Here is a 22,299-nt window from a genome sequence, read left to right as displayed (position 1 = left end):
AAATAAAAAAATCGATTTTTTGAAAGTGTTAGACCCTACCCCCCCCCCCCCCCCCCTTAACTGAAACCCTAATTTATTGCCTAATTGTTTGAATTTTCAACACTATTATACATAGCTGTTTTAATAATCAAAATATTCAAAACAAATGTTTATTTTTTAAAGATTTCCTAAAAATATCACATATTTCTCATCAATTAAAAGGGCCATTATAAAAGAAATGTCTATCGTCTATCGTTAAAATTCTTTAAAAGCCTTAATTTTTCGATTACTAGTCCACATTATTTGACTTTTTCTTTGTTGATTGTAGGTGAGCTAACTAATTAATGATTCGAAAATTAATGAATTCGTAGGGACATGTCATGGAGATAGTCTATATCCGAAAACCAGGAAATTTGCTATCAGTAAAAGAAAGTGTCCCATTTCTAAATCAACTAAGCTTTACCTGTTATTAAAACAGGGTCAAATATTTGATTTGGCATTGAGTCAATTGGATTACGCCAGGTTTTTGAGACTTTTTATTCTAGTTGACTAAAAATTATAAATCTTTGAAAATTTTCATATCTTTCACATCTCTCAATTAATGGATTGATCCAAACTTTTTTTTTTGTTTCGATTACAGTCGTTTTAACATCTTTAGGGGGGAGTGGGGATACTTGATCCCCTTTTCTTATTTTCACCATATCTTTCTGGAAAAGTTTAGCAACTCGCCGTCTTTGACATTTTCTGACAGCTTGTAGCTTCAAGTTTCTATGCTTCAAAAATTAGATCGATACTTGAACCCGTTGATGAACTAGAAGCATTTTCGTGGGAGTAAAAAAAAATGCGATTTTTCTGAAGTTAGAGGAGACTTGATCCCCTATTGAAGGAGACTTGATCTTTTATTCAGGAAGCCGTAACCCTTGTATAAAAATCAAACAAAACCCCAAGATAGAATGTTAATTGACTATTCTGGTCATGTTTGTTCTCATTTAACAATTTATAGCAGACATAAGAAGAAAATTCAATAACTTTGTCTCAACGCTAATAACATGGCATACTTAAAGGCGCTATTTTTTATAATTAGGAGAAAATTAATTATTTTTGCTCTTTTCTTCAAACTATTGTTTGATAAATATTAGTAATTTCGTAATCAGCAATCATAACGATCAATTCAGAAGAAGAATATGCCGTTTGGAAGGGGGATCAATTGTACCCAACTCTAGGGGATCAATTGTACCCATAATCAACATTTTATAAAACTTTTTCTGAAAAAAGTTGAGAGTTTTCCATTGCTTTGAAAATATGGCATTATGAAGTTCATTTTACGCTCGAACAATTGATACATTGGAACAAATATTTTTTTCATAATTTTCCATTGTAAGGAACATTTGAAAGTGATGAAAAAAGATCTTCAAGTTACATTTTGTGAAATATTTCAAACAAAGTTCAATTACTCAAACAATTATTTTGTTAAAAAAATTTAAACTACAAGCATTGTTATTTTGCTCATTTTGGCACATTTTTCTAGAACATTTGATCTTTGTAAGAGTATCCCCAGGGATCAAGTATCCTCATTCACGACTTATATCAACGGTGCAGTTGGCCGACAGTCATTGAAAAACTTATCCACTACAACTGTGATCAATGTTTACTCTTGGGTTCGAACTCAGGGACATCGGCTCAGGAAGCAACTGACTTGCCAACTGAGCTATATCACACGCCCTTGATAAAAACTTCTGCCAATCACTTCAGACACATTTAGCAAAGATATTCCTAGGACTTTAAATTTTGAAAGATCTATAAAATGTGCGAGCCTATATAGGAATTTCTACCACTGTATATGAGAATAACGAGTCATATAGAATAATCCCAGTTTTCTCGGTTCGTTAGCCAACCTGAATTATTTATAGTGGGGAAATCTGTAAAAATAATGAACAACCACAAGGAATTCACATTACATCCGGTCTCTTCATCACAGTTATTAACGAGTTGCTCGAAGCACTGCGTGATGAATTTAAGGTATATTAAATACACGGAAGACCTGGAATTGTTGATGCTGATCATCACTACGAAGGTTTTTTAAATCTGAAAATTGTTTTAAAACCCTTATTTCATATTAAAAAAAATTAGCGAATACATGAACCAATAATTTTCATTTCTCGCACCATTCCAGGGCTCCCCGTACAGTGGCTACACCGAGACAGCATCCCACGATGATCAATCGCCCTCGGGGCCCAACTCTCTGCCCAATCACCTTCATCCGTCCACCAACCGTCAGTGTTACAACTTCTGGAAGGTCGGCTCCCAAACCCCGCTGACCGGAAGCTCCTCGATCAATACCTTCTTCCGCCCTTCGCCACATTCCCGCTGCTGCCTGTGGCGGGCCCTGAAGCTGATGTGGCGCGTGGTCAAGTGGCCGCTGGCCCTCCTGATGGTGTGCAGTTTGCTAGGTTTAGTCGTTTACTTTTTGGTCGTAGGTAAGGAGATCGATCTTTGTTAATTTTTATTCCTCAAATTAGATCTAGTTTATTTAACATTCAATTCCAATTTTTCCACAAAATAGATAGGGACATAATGAGCAGTTCACTGCTCGGCGAAAATGGCATCTACAACGTGGAGGAGAACCTATCGATAGATTTTAACGATTTTACCCACACGAATGATCTGGGAAGCGGAGCAGTGACCACATTTGGGCGGGACCACAAGGACAAGGGCGTCGGATTCTCCAAAGATGGTTCCACACCGAATTCCAAATTTTCGTTCGGACTCAACAACGACTTGCTAGCAATTTTTGTGAAGAAAACCGAACAGAACCGGAACGAAGGCTTCTGGACCTCGACGGAACGGGAAAACATGAGCGAGGAAACTCCGGCCCAGGTTGTAAAGGTCATTGCAAGTAGCAGCACCACGACTCGGGCCCCAATTCGCAAAACCAGCACCATTTCGCTCAAGGATTACACCAAAAGCCGGGGAAATTTCGATGACGACGAGTTCGAGGACATTGGCGTCCCTTCAAACACCGGGGAACACACAACCCGTGCCATCGATGCCATCTCTCATGACGATGACGACCAGGAAGGAACTGACAACCGGAACAGACAACAGGTGGGCTCTATTGGGGACCAAAAAAGCCTCAATTCGTTTGGATTCACCTCAGGTCATCAGAATAGCTTTGGCGTTCCTATCGAGGATGACGAGCATCTGTTGAGGATGTTGAATGAACAGTTGATGAAACTAGAGACGCAGAGAGAAGTGATTTACTGTTTTCAATTTTACTTGCGCTCCCCATTTATATCTTTCTTTCTTTTCGTTCTTGCCTGCTCCATCTCTGTTGCAATGGAATTCAAGCATGAGAGCTCCGTCCCCGCCCTTCCACCCACATTTTGTAAAAACACATGTATAGAAACCGTACACCGTGCGACTAACATTTAATTTATCGTTCAAAATTGAAAAATTGTTGATAGCACTAAAACCGGCGAATTTAAAACAAACATTAAAAAGAAACATGTTAATTGAACTCCAGGATAAAAAATTCAATTTTATTATTCACAATTTTAAATAATGTATATAAAATTCGTCTCAATACGTCTCAAGTTTTTTTAAAAATTTAACCACTGATGATTGCATTTTTATTAAAATCTGCATCAACATGTTTTCCAATACAAAGTTTGATTGAAATGGCGGAAACAAACCCAAAATGGGAAAATATTGTGATTTAAATATTACTCAAACTATTTCAAGTATCCTTCTATAACCGGGATTATTAACTACTCAAATTAGGCCGGAACAAATATTAATTTCTTTTTTTGAATGAATGAATTCTTTTTATCTAACACTTACAAGCTGTGAGATGAGAAGGAATATAGCCAAAAATAGTCAAAGGACCTTTATCTCTGGATTTTCCTTGATTTTTGCCAAAGGTTAGGACATCTTGAATAAAGGACCCAGTAAAAGATCAAATCTGAATACCTTGAGTACAGGATCAAATCCCCTTTAGTAAAGGATTAAGTCTCACAGGATTAAATTATCACAATTATTTTTCGTCTCATGAAAATCATTCTAGTTCACCCATGGGTTCATGTATCGTTCCAACTTTTGCAAAAAGCGTCGAGTTGCTAAATTTTTCTAAAAAGATATGATCATCAGTGGTAAATGTTATAAAAATCTGTAGTTTTTTTGTAATTTTGAATGAGAACTGATACCATTATTTTCTCTCAATTTTTCAATAATAAAAAATCATGGCCATAGGAACCCAATGAGGAACCATCGAAAGCAAGCGAGGTATTCTACACTCTACTATCAAAATTTGTTATTCTCAATCAAATTTTGATTATAAATAGAGTGAGGTTATTCGATAGTATGTGACACTCTTGACTCCGAACTGATGTCAAAATCTCGAAAACCAATCTATTGGTTCAGAATGCAGCTACAATTTTTCCAACAACCGTTGATAGGAATTAATTTCAGAATACTAAAAATTAAGATTTTACTTATTTCAGAGATTCAGATTCCTCATAATTAAAATCGAAATTTTTCTTGTGTTTTCATCTTTAGGATTATGTATCCAGTTTGGAAATCTTGATTTTCGGTTCGAATCATCATTAAAAATAGAAATGAAAAACTGTGTTTGAAATTGTCGATTAAATTTGATTTAACGTTTCCTTCTAAATTTGATTCATGGTTTTCGAAACTCATACGCATTTGTTATATTTAGATAATGTTTTTCCGAACATGAAAAAAAAACTTAGAAAATCATCGCATCCCACTAACTGAGCTGTCTGTCATTTATGAAAACGTTGAAAATTTTATCAGAAAGGCTTTTTATGGCAAAAAGCGGTATGGAAGGATTCAGGAAGAATAAGAGTTCATTGTGCACATAGCAGCATCTTTATCCTATGCAAGCAAAATGAATTATTTACAATTTTCGGCATTTTAGGACTAAAGTAGGCTCTAGGGCCAAAGTAGGAGCACTCACCCTAGGTTTTGCTGTTATTGAAAGATGGAGAAAGATCTGAATGTTTCACATTTCCAACTTTGAACCTACAGCTTTAGTACTAAACTGGTTCATTTCATTGGACCTAGATCAAAAATACCTATAAGCAGCTTGATTTTACGAGAAAAAACAAAAAACTGATTGAAAATTGAATTTTAAATCAAACCTCATCAGGAAAAAGTATAACAGCTTTTTAACGTTTTGAATAATCACAAAAATTATAAATATCTCTGTTATAAATATCTCAAAGAATTTCACTATCAGCACAGTAGTGTGAACACATTTGTGTTCACATTAATTATAGTTTATATGCATAAACCCTACAAAAAAATTATTCTATATTCTCAATTATGCCCCAATTCAAGATTCGCACCTTCATTGATGAATAGTTGGTATTGTAACAAAGTTTAGGTGATGTCAGGTCCAAAAATGGAACTTCATTGTCGTAAGTGTCCCATTTCTGGACCCTTTACAAATTTTCCGGATTCAACGGGAATTGATTTTTAATGAAAAGTTATTGATGATACAGAAACGTGTACCTTCTCTTAAAGAAATTTGCCGGAAATACCATATGTTTTGGCATATTGTTCAACATATTTATAATTATTATAATCATACTATAGTATTACAGTTTGAAGAGGCGAATAAACTGAATATTAAAAGCCTCTATAAATAAATCAAACAAACAAAACAAACAATATTGCAGTTTTTTCAAGAACCAAATTTTAAATAAAAATCTGTAACTAGAATCGAGTTAGTATAGAAACAATTTAAACTGCAAAATTTGAAGCATTTGCTTTTACTTTTGAAAATTGTATGGTAAGAACACTATATATTGAACACCATCTTTGGGATTCAACGCATTTGTGGCCAATAAATAATAACGAAAGGTTTATTAAGGATTTTTTTTTGATAGTGTAGCTTAAGCATGTTTCTCAGCTTCGAATCGATATATTTTTTTCGCGGAAATATGTTTTGAAACTTTTATTTAAGCCTTTTAATTCAAAATTACTTTTGTCCCAACGATTGAACACAATAATTCAAATATTGAACAGGCAATGTTCTTATTATTGAACACGTAAACATTGAATGTCATAGTATACATTTAGGGGTATTTCGCTTGATAGTATGCTTTGAAGGGGCGATTTTGGTTGAGCTAGCAACCAAGAAACAGTTTGTTTATATTTCCGAACACCAACCGATGTTTGTTCAATAACAGGTACATGCATTTCTTTACGAAACGAGTACTGCAAGATTGAACGTTCTATAATTGAAACATTGGCGTTTTCTGTGATCCAATGATTGGACACTTTAATTCGTAAATTTTAAGAAAATACTGCCACTCTTTCAGAAATCATTCAAAAATACTTAGTTAAAATAGCCCATGTTATTATCTAAGACGTTTATTTGTCTTTAAGCCAATGAAATAAACGCTGTTTTCTTCATCCAGTCGAAAAATCAAGCCAAAATTTGATAACACATTCTAGTTCCAGGAATTGTTGGTTTAAGAGTCCGAAATTCTTGATAAAAATTTGAACAGAGGTAGAAAATGCTTCAACAATGGCACAACAATTTTTAATTTATTTTTCTACAGCACATTATTGTTTTGATTGGTTAATGTTTTACGAGTGTTCAATATCTGGTACCTCTTCAATAACTAGTGCTTCTACCCTATTTATTTTCAGAAATATTTCTTTTAATTGAAGGCTTTCTAAAAAAACTTATCTATAGTTAGTTAAAAATAAATAAGAAATATTATGCTGCTTACCCGGTTATACCCGGATTTGCCCGGATATTTAGTAAAAAATGGCCATGATTCGATTGAAAAATATCCTGATTTTGTCCGGATCCCAAAAATTAAAACAAACATAAACGGTTTTTGGGAGCCTGAAGTACGATTCAAAATCAGGTTATTTTTTTTCACAGATGATATGTATTTATTTCATGACAAATATTCAGTAAAAACCTTAATGAACTTACGTTCCTCTAAAAGGTTTAAGTAATAGTGAACAAAGATAAGACTTAAGTGTTAAATGCTTAAATTAAATTAAATTAACCGCTCTAAATTAGTTTTGAAAAAATGTTTAACACGAGACTTAAATAAAGGTACATTATTGCTATTTCTGATATCTGTACTAAGACGGTTGTACATATTTGGACCTGTTGTGAGGAGTCTCCTTTCTCCAACTCTAGTTGATGCATTTTCAACAAAGAGCCTATCGACAAACCGGGTGTTATAATTATGCGAAACGTGTTGTACATCAAAGTTATGATGGATATTCTTGATTTTAACTATCCGGTGCATAATTAATAAAGTTTGCAAGTCCCGCATGCAACTTATTGGCAAAATATTATGTAGTGGCATTTTATACAATTCTAAGGTGGGATAAAGGTAGGGAAGTTTAAATATTGATTTTATACATCTATTCTGCTGGACTTTCAATGTAGATAAATTTGATACGTTTGTGTGACCCCAGGCACTTATTGCATATGTGTATCTACTGTGTACAAAACTGTGATAGAGCTTCTGTAGAACATGCCTTGGCATGAAATATGAAAACCTGCGAATTATTCCACAAATGGGAGCACAATTTTTAATAACGTTCGATATATGTGGCTTCCAAGATAAACGATTGTCTAAATGTACACCCAAGTATTTAAAGCTAGAAACTTCTTCTACTTCGTTTTTCTTATGGATCAGGGGGGAATGCGGTGGTATTTTAGTTTTGATTCCTCGGAAAATTATGAATTTTGTTTTAGCGGTGTTCAATGTTAATAAGTTATTTTGGAGATAGTTATCTACAATATCGAGGTCGTTCTTCATTTGATTAATTGTTGTTTCAACATCCTTATTGGAGTATTCTAGAACCGTGTCATCAGCGAAGAGTTTCGCTAAATCGTACATTTATGTTTTTTGATAAAAAAAAATTGAAATGTATTTTTCATGATTTTCGTTGAGTAGTTCCTGGATTTATGTCAAATTTTTCCGGATATTGCCCCGATTTTGAATGAAAATTAGGAAATATAATGCCCAAATTTTGCCAAATTTTAATAAAATAGCCCGGGTACGTGCGGGAGAACATTTGGAAATCTTAAGCTAAATTTACAAGATTTTTTGCAAATTCTATGATTTCAACAATCGATGTAGGTAACTTGTCTATTTTGTTACTATAGGATTCTTTATACAAATCCTAATTATCATTTGAAAGATTTTAGGATGTATTTTCAAAGGTTTCTTTTTTACACGAAAAACTATTTATGTAAAAGAACTTAAAAATGAATAATCAAATAGAGTTATCATAAAAAGAAATAATATTTTTATTTTTTTATATTTATTGTTTGCACAAAAATGTCATAGAAAAAATAGGTCATCAAAAGATCTCTCCCCCTCCCTCCTTATGAGTCATTTCTTCCTACGGCCCTGCCAAAATTAATTAATTATCTAAAAAGTGTTTTAATCCGGAAGCTACTTTCAACTTCAACTGTGTTATCTATATATATAAAAATGAATTTCTGTCTGTCTGTCTGTCTGTCTGTCTGTCTGTCTGTCTGTTCCCTATAGACTCGGAAACTACTGAACCGAATTGCGTGAAACTTAGCAGGTGGGAGTATTGGAGGCAGGGGAAGGTTCCTATTGTGGTTTGAGACCCCTCCCTCTTTCATGAAGGGAGGGAGGGGCCTCTCAAACAAAAGACAATTGTTTGCATAACTCGAGAACTAATTAAGCAAATGGTATCAAATTTGGCATGGGGTGATATTTGGGTACGGAGAATATTTCTATGAATACTAGATACCCCTCCCTCCTTTCAGTGAGGAGATAGGAAAGGGGGAGGGGGGCTAGCTTACAATTTTTAACATAACTCGAGAACTTATTAAGCTAATGGAACCAAATTTGGCATGACAGGGTATTTGGATACGAACAGTATTTCTATGATTATTTGAGACCCCCCCTCTTTTCAGTAGGGAGGTAAAAAGTGGGGAGGGGGCCTATTTTGTATTTTTTTTCATAACTCAGAAGCTAATTGAGCAAATGGAACCAAATTTCGCATGGAGGGTATTTGGATACGAAAAATATTTCTATGATTATTTGAGAACCCTCACTCTTTCCAGTAAGAATATATAAAGGGGGGAGGGGTCCACTTATATTTTTTAACATAACTCAAAAACTAATTAAGCAAATGGTACCAAATTTGGCATGGAAGGGTATTTGGGAACGAGACATGTTCTAATGATTGTTTGAGACCTCTTCCTTCTTCCAGTGGAGAGAAAGGAAAGAGGGAGGGGAGTTTTATACAATGTTTACAGCATAACTCGAGAGCTACAACAGCAAATGGAATCAAATTTGGCATGGAATGAAATTTGGGTACGAGAAATGCTTCTATGAATATATGGTATATCTTTCAAAGAGGTTAATAAAAAGGGGGAGGAGGGGTCTCCCTTACAGTTTTCAGTATAACTGGGAGCTGATCGAGCAAATGGAACCATATTTGGTATGTAAGGGTATTTGGATACGAGAAATGTTTCTATGATAATTTGAAGCCCCACTTTTTTTTTCAGCGGAAAGATATAGATAAAGGAGGAAAAGGGGGCTTCCATACAAATGCATTTTTGCAAAACCCGAGAATTATTCGAGCAAATGAAACCAAAAAGTATTTGAGTACGAAAAATACTTCTATGAATATTAAGTTCTCACCCCTCTTGAAAGGGATGGTACTCCCTTTCAAGTTTATGCATAAATCAAGAATTTACTACGCAAATAAAACCAAATTTGGCATGGGATGGTATTTCAAAACGAGAAATATTTATATGTGAAACAATTCCTTTTATGCAGTAGGAGGATAGAATTGGGAATATAGGAAGGAAATAGGAAAACTTAAATTTAAACTTTTTTTACAAATTCGAAAAATGGACAAATTTTAACATGGAAAATCATTTTGGTACGATTCTAAGATTATTTGACACACCATTCTCCTTCCAGTGAGTAGGACATAGGAGGAGGGAGGGGGTCCATATGGTTTGGAAAGGTATTTGGTTACGAGATATGTTTCTACGAATGTTATAGACCCTTACGCTTTACAGTGTAGAGAAGGGAAGAAAGGAGGGGAAACTTATCAACAAAAATGGTTATATTTGATATATGAGGATTTTTGGGAACGAAAAAATGGATATGATTATTAAAGACCACGACCTCCATTCAGCAGGGGGTGAAGGGAAAGATAGGGGGGCTCTCATATAAGTTTTTAGCATAAATCCAGAACATATCAAGCAAAAACGACAATATTTTAGGAGTTAGATTGTTTGCGTACGATTAATTTGAGACCCTCCATTTTCAAGGCGAAGCTTAAAGAAACAGATTTAAATTATCAGATCTTTAACCCAAACTTATACCTAGATCAAAATTCAGAAAATAAGTTTAAGTCATATTTGTGTTGCAATTCGAAACTCCAGCTGCAGCTCTAATTTTATAGCGGTTGCTTATGAATTATGTTATAACTTGGTTCAAAATAATGCCAACAAAACAATAAAAATTTGAATAATTTCTAAAAATATCATTTGTTTTTGAAAGGTGTAGCAAAGCACACAGGGTCAGCTAGTAATCTATATATAAAGCTTAGTTCTTTTAGAAATGGGACACTTTCATTTGCTAATAGCTCGTTAACTAGTAATTGGATATTGAAAATTTTGACAGCATTTTGTTTCCTGTAAAAAGTACTATTCGACCAATTTTTTTCAAAATTTTAAATTTACGCGTTTTTGAGATATGTACGATGCAAGAGAAAAAGAAAAAAATAATTTTGCACAGTTTCCTTGAAAATACGTCATTATCAAATTGATAGCTGACAAAACTGTTAATTATTCAAAGAATTACTGAGTTTTTGTGGTGGATAAGTATGCAAACACTGTCAATAATGTCTACAAAGTTCAAATCAAGCATTGGAGAGAAGCACATGATCGGCAACAACGGTAAAGGATCATCAAGGAAGTCAAGTCTCATACCAGCATTTTTAATTTTCAATAAACGAAAAACTAAGGGTAGATCGCTGAAATGTCCAAAACAATTTTCTCTGATAAGCTGAAAGTGTTGCCTAGTGATGACTCATTGAAATCCAACCTCATACAACCATTTTTTGATAGTTCCAAAGCTCTTAAGCTGTAAAACCTGTACCGAAAAAAAAACGTTCAAAAATGTGGTCAAAAATAATCAAATTTGTTTATTTCGAAACAACTGTATCAACTAAAATGCTTCCAGTTTCCAGTTTCCAGAGAAGTATTGGACCAAAAAGTATCAGAAATTGAAGAAGGAGGGTGAAGCCACCTAAAATATAGATTTAACGAAGTATAAGTTGGAGAAACTGATCAATACCATGACTGAAAAAAGTGTGCGCCGGCCAATGGGAGATACCAAGAATAAAGTAGAAATTTCTTTAACAAAAAACGGTAAATATTTTTTTTCAAATTTTTTCATGGAAGATCATAACATTACCTTCTTTTTCTTTATAGAAAGTATTTCGTTAAAACGAATGGTTTTTTAGATACAGGCATTCGTAACTGTCCCATTTCTAAAAGAACTAAGCTTTATAAAAATGAATTTCTGTCTATCTGTCTCGCTGTCTGTCTGTCTTTCTGTCTGTTCCCTATAGACTCAGAAACTACTGAACCGATTTACGTGGAACTTGGTAGGTGGGGGAATTGGAGGCCGGGAAAGGTTCCTATTATGGTTTGGGACCCCTCCCCCTAACAGGAAGGGGGGGGGAGGGGCCTCCCAAACAAAAGACAATTTTTTGCATAACTCGAGAACCAATCAAGCAAATGGTATCAAATTTGCCATGGGGTGGTATTTGGGAACGGAGAATATTTCAATGAATATTAGATACCCCTCCTTTCTCTCAGTGGGGTGATAGGAAGGGGGGAGGGGGGCTACCTTACAATTTTTCATATAACTCTAAAACTTATCAAGATATTGGAACCAAATTTGGCATGGGAAGGTATTTTGATACGAGTAATATTTCCATGATTATTTTAGACCCCTCCCTCTTTGCAGTTGAAAGGGGGAGGGGCCTCTTTCATGTTTTTTTACATAACTCAAAAACTAATAAAGCAAATGAAACCAAATTTGGCATGGGAAGGTATTTGGATACGAAAAATATTTCTATGATTATTTGAGACCCCTCCCTCTATCCAGTAGGGAAATATAAAGTGGGGAGGGGCCCTCTTTTTAATTTTTTACATAACTTAAAAACGAATCAAGCAAATGGAACCGAATTTGGCATGGGTGGATATTTGGGAATGTGACATGTTCTAATGATTATTTGAGACCCCTTCCTTCTTCCGGGGAGAAAGGAAAGAGGGAGGGAAGTTTCATACAATTTTTATTGCATAACTCAAGAACTACAACAGCAAATGGAACCAAATTTGGCATGGAACGATATTTGGGTACGAAAAATGTTTCTATGAATATTTGGTATCCCTCACTCCTTCAAAAAGGTGGATGAAAAGGAGGAGAAGAGGTCTCCCTTACAATTTTCAGTATAACTAGAGAGCTGATCGAGCAAATTGAGCCAAATTTGGCATGTGAGAGTATTTGGATACGAGAAATGTTTCTATTATAAATTGAAGCCCCACTTTTCAGCGGAAAGATATAAAGGGGGAAAGGGGGGTTTCCATACAATTTTTCTGCATAACTCAAGAATTAATAGAGCAAATGAAACTAAATTTGGTATCAAAACGTTTTTGAGTACAAAAAATACTTTTGTGAATATTAAGTTCTCACCCCTCCATTGAATGGGGAGAACGGAAGGGGGATGGTACTTCCTTTCAAGTTTATGCATAACTCAAGAATTTACAACGCAAATAAAACAAAATTTGGCATAGGATGTTACTTCAATCGAGAATTTTTTTTTATGTCAAACAATTCCTTTTTTGCAGTAGGATGATAGAATTGGTAATAAAGGAAGGGAAGAGGAAAGCTTACATTTAACTTCTTTTTTTTACAAAATTCGAGAAATGGACAAAACTTAACATGGAAAATAATTTTTGTATGATTATCTGACACACCATCCTCCTTTCAGTGAGTAGGTACATAGGAGGAGGGAGGTGAGCCCAATACAATTTTGTTAGCATAAGTTCTCAATTTATGCTAACGAAGCCAACAAATGGAAACAAATATGGCATGGAAAGGTATTTTGTAACGAGATATTTTTCTACGATTGTTATAGATCCTTACTCTTTACAGTGTAGAGAGGAGAAGAAATTTTGTTGTTAAGCTTAAAAATTTATCAACCAATGGAACTATGTTTGATGTGACAGGATTTTAGGGCACGACAAAAATGTGTATGATTATTCAAGACCATGACCTCCATTATGCAGGGGATGAAGAGAAGGACAGGAGGGGCTCTCATATCAGTTTTTTAGCATAAATCCAGAACATATTAAGCAAAAACAACCTTATTTTATAAGTTAGATTGTTTGCGTACGATTAATTTGAGTCCCTCCTTTTTCAGGGCGAAGCTTAAAGAAACAGATTAAAATTATCAGATCTTCTACAGAAATTTTCAGATCGAGATTCAGAAAATAAGTATAAGACATCTTTGAGTTACAATTCGAAACTCCAGCTGCAGCTCTCATTTTATAGCGGTTGCTTATGAATTATATTATTATTTGATTTAAAACAATGCCAACAAAACAATAAAAATTTGGATAATTTCTGAAAATATCATTTGTTTTTTAAAGGTGTAGCAAAGCACACCGGGTCAGCTAGTTTCTCATAATTGACGGCTTTCACATGAATCTGAATTCTGTCTTTTTCTTCATGAAATGTTCAAACGATATAGTTTCTATTTCCTATTTCAAAACGCTTTTTGACAATGGTGATGCAGAATTCGAATCGAATACCAATGCATACTCGAAATTCTAATCTAATATCTAATTCACTTAACACAAACACATACAGGATCTCAAAGAAACTCGATATTTCATCGAAGAGTTACATACAAGATTACTACCCTTTTAGGCTTTTATGTACAGCTAAAACCAAAGATTTTGCTTTGAAAATTGTTGTTTTTTTTTCATAGGAGCAGAGTCTTGGCAAATTAAAATTTTTTTTTTTCAAAACAGATTTCGAGATTTCGGAAGTAGCTTTTATTAAAACTTTAAACCTGAATAATATTGGAAACAATGTGCATAAAGATTGAAAATAATCACATACGAAACCTTTGGGTCACATGATCTTACAAAGTAGGTTTTAGATGCATGAATCATTGTCGCACGGTGTACTTCCTCTTGGTGGCTTTCCATAACCTTTCCTCTGCTGATGGGTTGACTCCATGTGTGGTGGTCGGTTTTATCGAACCTGGAGAAATAAACCTAGAAATAAAGACAAATTACCTACAAACAGACACTTTCCTTCACCGGTCACGCTCACGAGTGGCTTTCGCCCATATGCGTGATCTTGGCTATAGTTTAACTTCCGTTTTGCCTCGCATGTAACGAATGGGAGATGAAAATAAACAACATTGTACATAAATGAAAACGACTCATAAATCTAATAGACCAGTATCAGGAAACTGCAAGCAAACGCCAAACCTTAATCATAAATCCATCCAGAGTCCAGTGCTTCTACTAATCATCAGAAGCTCCGAAGAACATCTTTACTATAGTTTTTCCCCATTCCTTAATTGTTTTTAGAAAAATCTTACCTCCATAAGTTCCACCACGGACTCGAGCCTGTACCGGACCAAGGTGTCCCCCACGTTACCCATTCTGTCCCGGTTCGAAATAACGACCGAAGGTTTGAAACGTTTCAATATTTCCGAAGAAGGTACTACTGCCCACAAGCCAACAGACAGCCCCGCCGCAGGTGAGCTTTCGCAAAATGGTCAACGGAACTAATATGTTTTTTTCTCTCTTTTTTTTGGCCACCCCACCCTTCCTTGATATACGTCCTCCCAGGTATCTGCAAGTCCACCTCACTAGGTCTGTGCCGAGGAGTGCTTCCGTACGATCTAACAAACTCCAAGAATCCTCGACTAACGGCCGTAGAGTACGAACACTTCCAGTACCTGATCAACTCCAAGTGCTCGGTGCGGGTGGCCGAATTTGTGTGCTTGGTGCTGGAACCGGAATGTCGGCCCACTCGTATGGGAACACTCACACCGTGCAAACGCATCTGCAAGTGTAAGTTCAACACAATGTTTTATATGCATCTGTCATTTTAAATCGACATCCACTTCACAATAGCAATCCTGGAACCTTGTGCGCACATCATCGCCAGCTCCGAAGTCCTGACGGCCACTTTCGACTGTGACAGCTATCCGGATTCCAACGATCGGAACGTGTGCGAGGATCCAACCCGCCAAAGCAAGTGCTATGCCAACGAGTTCCAGTGTGCAGATTCGAGCTGCATACCTCTGCAGTGGAAGTGAGTTCATGTTGTGTCAAATAAAGGGTGATACGGTTGAAATTTGGTCAAGGGAAAACGCGTGAAAATCTTTTTGAAATTTCTTTTTCAAGTTTAATTAGAATAAAATTCAGGAAAAATATTCAGTTGGGCTTCCGCTTTTCCAAATCAGAATTGCCGGGCCTTACGCTTAACCCCTGCCGTCAGATTTTGTACAGCCACCTTGTCCACCTTCTTCGCCACAGAAAGCCAGTTTGCCTTGAACTGCTGCTCCTTCTTTAGCAGTTTATTTGGTCTTCTTTAGGTTCCGCTTGACAATAGCCCAGTATTTCTCAATTGGGAGGATCTCTGGCGTGTTGGGAGGGTTCTTGTCCTTGGGAACCACCTGCACGTTGTTGGCGGCGTACCACTCCATGGCCTTTTTACCGTAATGGCAAGATGCCAAATCCAGCCAAAACAGTACGGAACAACCGTGTTTCTTCAGGAAAGGCAGCAGACGTTTATTCAAACACTCTTTCACGTAAATTTCTTGGTTGACAGTCCCGGAAGCTATGAAAATGCTGCTTTTCAAGCCACAGGTACAAATGGCTTACCAACCATATATTTCTTCGCGAACTTTGACAGTTTCATGTGCTTGAAAATATCTGCTACCTTTCCCCTTCCTTTTGCCGTATAAAACTCCTGTCCCGGAAGCTGGTTGTAGTCGGCTTTGACGTAGGTTTCGTCGTCCATTACCACGTAGTCAAACTTCGTCAGCATCGTCGTGTACAGCCTCCGGGATCGCGCTTTGGCCGTCGTATTTTGTTTATCCTCGCGATTTGGAGTCACTACCTTCTTGTAAGTCGATAGTCCGGCTCGTTTTTTGGCTCGATGCACGATACACCCAGCTTATTTGCGGCATCTCGGAGAGAGAGGTTAGGGTTTCGCTTGAAACTACCGGCAACTCTCTTTGTCGTCTCAGCGGCTTCCGGTTTTCGATTTCTCCCCGATCCAGACTTCCTGGCTGTCGACAAACGTTCCCCAAACACTTTTATTACATTTGTAACGGTTGATTCGGCAACTTTCAGCGATTTTGCCAGCTTTGCGTGCGAGTAGCTCAGATTTTCGCGATGCGCGAGCAAAATTTTGATACGCTGCTCTTCTTCCTTGGACGGCATTTGACAACTGAAGAGTGAATTCCAAAATCAAAATAGGAGCAACATTCTACACACACACAACTTCAAAATGAGGGGTGTTCAGGTTTTTTAAATGCAAAATTGAAAGAAATACGTCAAGTTGATATTGACCAAATTTTAACCGTATCGCCCTTTAGAAAGCATTTATGACGAATTCTCTTTTGCTTACTCTAAAGGTGCGACAACATCAAGGACTGCCAAAATGGAGAGGACGAATCGGATTGCAAGTTCTGCGAACGAGATGAGTATCGGTGCCTCTCGAACGATAAATGTATACCGGACAAGTGGCGTTGCGATCAGTACGAAGACTGTCCGGATGCATCGGATGAGCTGGATTGTTACTACGACGAACAGACGACGTACCCTACGGCCTTTGGCTCGCAACGGGAGTATCCATTTGTGCAGGTTCAAGTACCCAACAGTCCTGTGAACGTGTAAGTGTCGTTTGAGGTTCAATAATTTTGACGCGGTAATCTTATTAGAGGCATTTTCAGCAAACCCTACCTGACGATCACCAACGAGGACCGGGAAAGGAATCAGCAGAGGAAACAGCAAGAGGAGGAACAGCAACAGCAGCGAAGCTATGGTGACTACGAAGCTTCACAGGAGGACGAATACGAACCAACGGCAGCCGAAAACGTTCCACATGTGAACCGGAGAAATCGAACAGACACTGTAGAACCGAGAACCACGGAGAGGATAGAAGATCAAACGGAAGCCGAAACCACCAGAACGATATCGGTGCCAAAATCATTGAGTACATTTCATCGGGTTGCTTTGTTATTTGATGAATTTGGGTACAACATCTCTGTTTGTGCTTTCAGGTAATTTCCAAGACAGCAAAGAGATCATGATGACGTCCGATTCGGAGAACGACTACAAGTACAGCAGTACTAGCAGGGACTTCCTAACTACGGCCCATGCCTCACCGTGTCCCGAGGGAGAACTTCGATGCGTTAGCGGAATTTGCATTTCAGTCAATCAACTGTGCGATAGGGTAAGAAATCAGTTAATGCATAGTTTGAATAGATACTTACTCTAGAATTTGTAAACTTGCTTTACAGGTAGCAGATTGTCCGGATGGAGCCGATGAAGCCATGTGCGTTTACAAGGAGTAGATTTTCAACCATACATCTTCGATCCTCACATTTTGAATCCTTGATACTAAGCAATGAATAAGATTGACATTGACACTTGGATTTGTCTTCCACCAACCACATCATCGAATTGTCTGCGAAATCGTACCATACCGGGATCAACCCTGCCGCATGTGTATTTATACAGTGATTTTATTTGTTAATTTTGTTGTTACGTTAGTCGGAACACAGGCGTTTTACTTTTAAAGGGATGCCCTTTAGGGAAGGAGAACTCAAACCACCCGTCCCAAATCCATCTTACCATTTGTTAAAGTTACCATCCATGAAGTGTATTATTAGAGTTTTAAGTGAAACGAAAAGAAAACCCACTATCGATAGGAAATCTAAACACAAAAAAAAATCGCTAGACACATCTTTCCTTCCACTAAGTAGAAACGCAGCTCAGCTGCAGGCATTATTGCTGAACATATTTCGTATAGGGGAGCGTCGAAAACGAATAGTCTACAAAATGGTGCGTTTTGTAGAACATATTTCAAGGCACCGCCGTTTCGGACACTTTGGAAACATACTCATAGTAAAAATGAAAAACGGATTTAAATTAAGATAAACCATTCATGAGAAACTGATTACTCTACTGCATACTATATAGACGGTATAGTGACATAACGTTGTAAATAAGCCATTGTCTGTCTCTACCACTCATTTCATGATACTTTTGTAAATGAATTTATCAATATATTTTAGATTAATTACGTAGATTTTTTTTTAGTGTTCATCCGAAAATCCTTGTCTCGAATTGACAACATTAAACCTATAACCAACCTATAACTTCATGAAAAGAGAAGATAGACCTAGCGACACGGTGTCTGTGGAAAGGGTAGGCATGTGGATGAAAAAAGCCTTAAATGTTGTACAAATGAGGACAGTAGTTTTTATGGACATAAGACTGGTCAGAATCAGGCAAAAAAAAGAATTAAACGAGTTTAAGTTCCCTTAGGGTCCAAAAACCATGCAAATTTTGGTACCCCTAGGATTTGTAATGGTTTGTAGCAAAAAATTCGAAGTTAGTATGGAAATAAGTATGCAAAAGTGATTTTTTTTGTTCAAAAAAATCCTTTAGCCTCACTGTTGCACTGAACTGAAATTATTCAAGCCATACCTCATTGCTGAAGATTCAAAAAACAACTTTGCCCAAGACCGTGAACCTCTAAGATACTCCAATCAAAAGTTATGACGATTTCAAAATCGAATAATTTAATTTGATTTTTTTCACATCTTTTCAAATGGCATCCCTGCACTGTAGGAACCATAATACGTTGGAAACTACACTGAACCCAAATCCACTCTTAAAATACACATGATTTTTCACTTAAAAACAAGGATCCAGTGATTTTCTTCCATTCAAGTGCGACACATACATTTCACTTGGCAGTCACTTAAATTTCAAGTGAATTCATCCACATTCACTTCAGTCGTCACTTAAATTTGAAGTGAGAAAAAATATTCACTCCCCCATCACTTGAATTTCAAGTGAATGTTGGGTCGGTTGTGTTTATTTTCAGAGTTCAAAATGGTAAATTTTAAAGAGCAGCGTTTAAAGCTTATGCTGGATTTGGATTTTCCCAGGCGATTTTGACGGTAGTTTGTGTTAAACGTGATGTGAGGATAAGTTATTTAAATGTGTTATCATGTTTCAGCTTGTGGTTTGAACTGGACAGATTTTCTGGTTTGCAGCAGGGAAGATTTAGAAGTCGCACTATCCGCAGTAATCGATCTACCTTGGGATTACGATGGAATTTTCCAATCAATAAATTTATGGTGAAAGCATAATGTAAGTATTTGAAATCGAAGTGGTGTTCTATAAATGTTCTTTGTTTATTTAAAAAACGCGTGAGAAACTTACTTAGAAACTCAGATAAATTTCACTCGAATTTCCTAGTTTAATTCACTTGACCGGTCACTTAAGTGAATTCACTTGACCCATCACTTAAAAATCAAATGAAATTACGTATGGCGAGAATTCACTACAGATGTCACTTATTTTTTAAGTGAAAATTATTTTGGGTGTAGCAGACGTGTTTTCCCACACGCAGGGCCAAGTTAAACCATAAATGTTTGAAAAATAACCATAATGGCAGTTTTGTGGGTTAAGTCATTTTATGAGTTTTCAACGAAAACTCATAAAATGAGATTTAACGAAGAACTTGGATTATGGTTATTTTTCAACCGTTTACCTAGATTGGATAATGGTTGTTTAATAACCGTTTTTTCGACCACAGAAACAAGGGTAATTCGATTAAAAAATTGAAACGATGATTTCGGAAATCAATTTAAATAAATGTCAATATACAATCAATGGCATTAAATCATGTTCCTGATCCTGCTTTATTTATCTCAAGTATAATTAAAAAAAAATCGGGACTTTTTCGTTTGCATTCCGTTTTGTGAATGACATTGCGCTGCCTGCAGAGGAGTGCGCGGGATTCCTGATGTTCTGATCTCCAACAACGCCGAATCGGGAAAAAATATCCGGAAAAATTGTTCCGGATCAATAGTTACAACGGAATTGATCCGGGCAACCATCAGCTCTTCCACCTGTGCCGAAATACCAAGGACCGCGATTGTCGTCGCTCAGGACCTGTGGAGGACATAAAGAATTATTTAAGTTTTCTCCTAGCTTTTTGATTTTAATTAGGTTCAGAGGGCAGATACTGAAAGTAAACTCACCTTGGTACTACGGAAACAACTTGCGCCCCACATCCGGGTCGCTCTTGTTCATATTCGGATAGCACTTCTGGTCAGCTGCTCGTCGCTTTCTTCTTGGCAGAGATATTTTTGAACATGGTGGAATCTGCTCGGAGCTGCTAACCTAGAAACGGAGAAAACAAATTTTGCATCCGGGAATCAACTTTTTGAACACCGGTGGTAGTACTTACATTTGTTCCGATTCCACTTACGGCCTCTCCTAGTTCTTCGATCGCAGTTCATTCCCAGCCAGCGAAGGTACCAAGTGGAGCCAAACAGTATACACCGGCACTAGCACCCGACAACAGTTAATTTTCTTCCTTGTTTTCATTTAGGATTACGGTTAAATTTTAACCATAATCTGTTTTTTTCGTCTGAACTTCTAAAACGGTTGAAATTCAAACATTCATTAAGGTTGAAAAATAATAAGAATTGATGTTCTTCAAGAAATCGCAGAAAAAGGTTCAATAAAAGTCATTTTTGGTTAAAAAAATATGAGCGTGCATATGCAGAAGTGTTTTCGTGTCGTTGATTAGTTCGATTGTTGTGAAATTTTGTATAACGGATTTTTGGGCCAGAAAGTGTTTCTGATAAGTTACAAACCCCTTCCACCTCGGAAAAAGGGGGAGTCCGATTGATTCAGAATATAACACAAATCGATCATTTTTCCAGTGATATTTGGAAATTTTTTGACACATGGATATTTTCGAACAGTAATAACACTCAATGTTTCAAAAAAAAAAACGGCGTACAGGAGAACGGAATGTGGAGGCGAAGGATGAACCACGAGCTCGCGCGACTCTACGGCGAACCCAGTATCCAGAAGGTGGTGAAAGCTGGGCGGGACATGTTGCGAGAATGCCGGACGACTGTCCTGCAAAACAGGTGTTCGCTACGAATCCGGTAGGAACAAGACGAGCGGGGGCGCAACGAGCGAGGTGGTTAGACCAAGTGGAGCGTGTATGGCGAACGTGGGGTGCCCGAGAAATTGGAGAACGGTTGCCATGGACCGAGTGAATTTTAGGAATTATGTTCGTCAAGTTATGTCGTAAGACGGAATACTATGTAAATAAAAAATAAAAAAATAAATGTTTCAAAAGACTCCCTTCACCTCGAAAAAGAATTATAACAAAAATCCATCATGATTGAAGACTCAAATGTAATTGTATAATTTGAAAGAGCGCTTATCAGAATGGGCAGGTTTTTGTTCAACTGAACATAAAATGAATTTGAAGACTCTCTTCGAATAACTGAACTATACTCGACTGAATCTTTAATAATTGCCCCCCTCTTGCTAACCCAAAGTTAGGAAAAATACTCCCGGCACATAAAAACTTTATAAGTAAAATGCCTTAATAAAACCATTCGTAAAGAAAAAAAAGAATCTTTAATAATGATAGATTTGTGTCATATTCTTTTCCGAGTTGGAGGTGGTCTTTTGTTATAATGAGTGATTTTGCTGTCTGAGTAGGAGAAAGTCGGGTAAGACGAACACAGCGGGTAAAACGAACACTTTCAATATTTCGAAAACTACAATGTTTGGTACAAATCTAATGATGGGAATATGGTCGTCTAAGTGTATCAACACTTTCGAGATCTCTTTTTTGTTTATAGCAAGCAAGGTCCCATAATAGTAGACAAAACAAACGAAAACTTTGAGGATCCATTATCTGATGTAATTTTCTCTTCTCATAAAATATTTCATAACTCGCAAAATTTTCGAAAATTTCAACCGTTTTCAAAGGTAGAATGTTTATTTGGACTTCTTTTTAACCATCTGGAGGAAAATCAGCGAATTTCGGTCAAAGGGCTTGAACAACAAACGTTTCGAAAAAAAATTTGTTAAGGCGGGTAAGACGAACACCTCAAGGTCGGGTAAAACGGACACATAAGCTTCTGCAGGTATTTTAATTT

The 22,299-nt window shown here is 36.6% G+C and overlaps 1 protein-coding gene and 1 long non-coding RNA gene across 6 annotated transcripts in view; one reads left to right on the top strand and one right to left on the bottom strand.

Moving 5' to 3' along the window:
• LOC129745072 (uncharacterized) overlaps window positions 1-18,392 on the top strand; it is a 247,377-nt gene extending 228,985 nt beyond the window's left edge. For 2 of the 5 annotated variants that reach the window (XM_055737903.1, XM_055737902.1), the window contains exons 3-11: window positions 2,153-2,456; window positions 2,543-3,231; window positions 14,657-14,789; window positions 14,921-15,145; window positions 15,209-15,389; window positions 16,720-16,977; window positions 17,038-17,300; window positions 17,368-17,540; window positions 17,608-18,392. In XM_055737903.1, the coding sequence (XP_055593878.1) occupies window positions 2,153-2,456; window positions 2,543-3,231; window positions 14,657-14,789; window positions 14,921-15,145; window positions 15,209-15,389; window positions 16,720-16,977; window positions 17,038-17,300; window positions 17,368-17,540; window positions 17,608-17,661 (2,280 nt within the window). In that variant the 3' untranslated portion in view covers window positions 17,662-18,392. The remainder of the gene's footprint in view (window positions 1-2,152; window positions 2,457-2,542; window positions 3,232-14,656; window positions 14,790-14,920; window positions 15,146-15,208; window positions 15,390-16,719; window positions 16,978-17,037; window positions 17,301-17,367; window positions 17,541-17,607) is intronic. The other 3 variants (XM_055737907.1, XM_055737906.1, XM_055737904.1) reach the window with 3 other exon arrangements.
• A 1,610-nt stretch (window positions 18,393-20,002) lies between these two features.
• On the bottom strand, window positions 20,003-20,776 carry LOC129744069 (uncharacterized). Its single transcript, XR_008736799.1, has 3 exons — window positions 20,577-20,776; window positions 20,368-20,509; window positions 20,003-20,278 (listed from the first exon to the last, which is right to left on the bottom strand). It is a non-coding gene; the product is annotated as an uncharacterized LOC129744069 (long non-coding RNA).
• Between the last annotated feature and the right edge of the window lie 1,523 nt (window positions 20,777-22,299).

This window comes from Uranotaenia lowii, chromosome 2 (assembly GCF_029784155.1).
Source record: "Uranotaenia lowii strain MFRU-FL chromosome 2, ASM2978415v1, whole genome shotgun sequence".
Taxonomy (NCBI): domain Eukaryota; kingdom Metazoa; phylum Arthropoda; class Insecta; order Diptera; family Culicidae; genus Uranotaenia; species Uranotaenia lowii.
The sequence above is the reverse complement of the archived record's forward strand: the minus strand, read 5'-3'. Positions and strand labels throughout refer to the sequence as shown.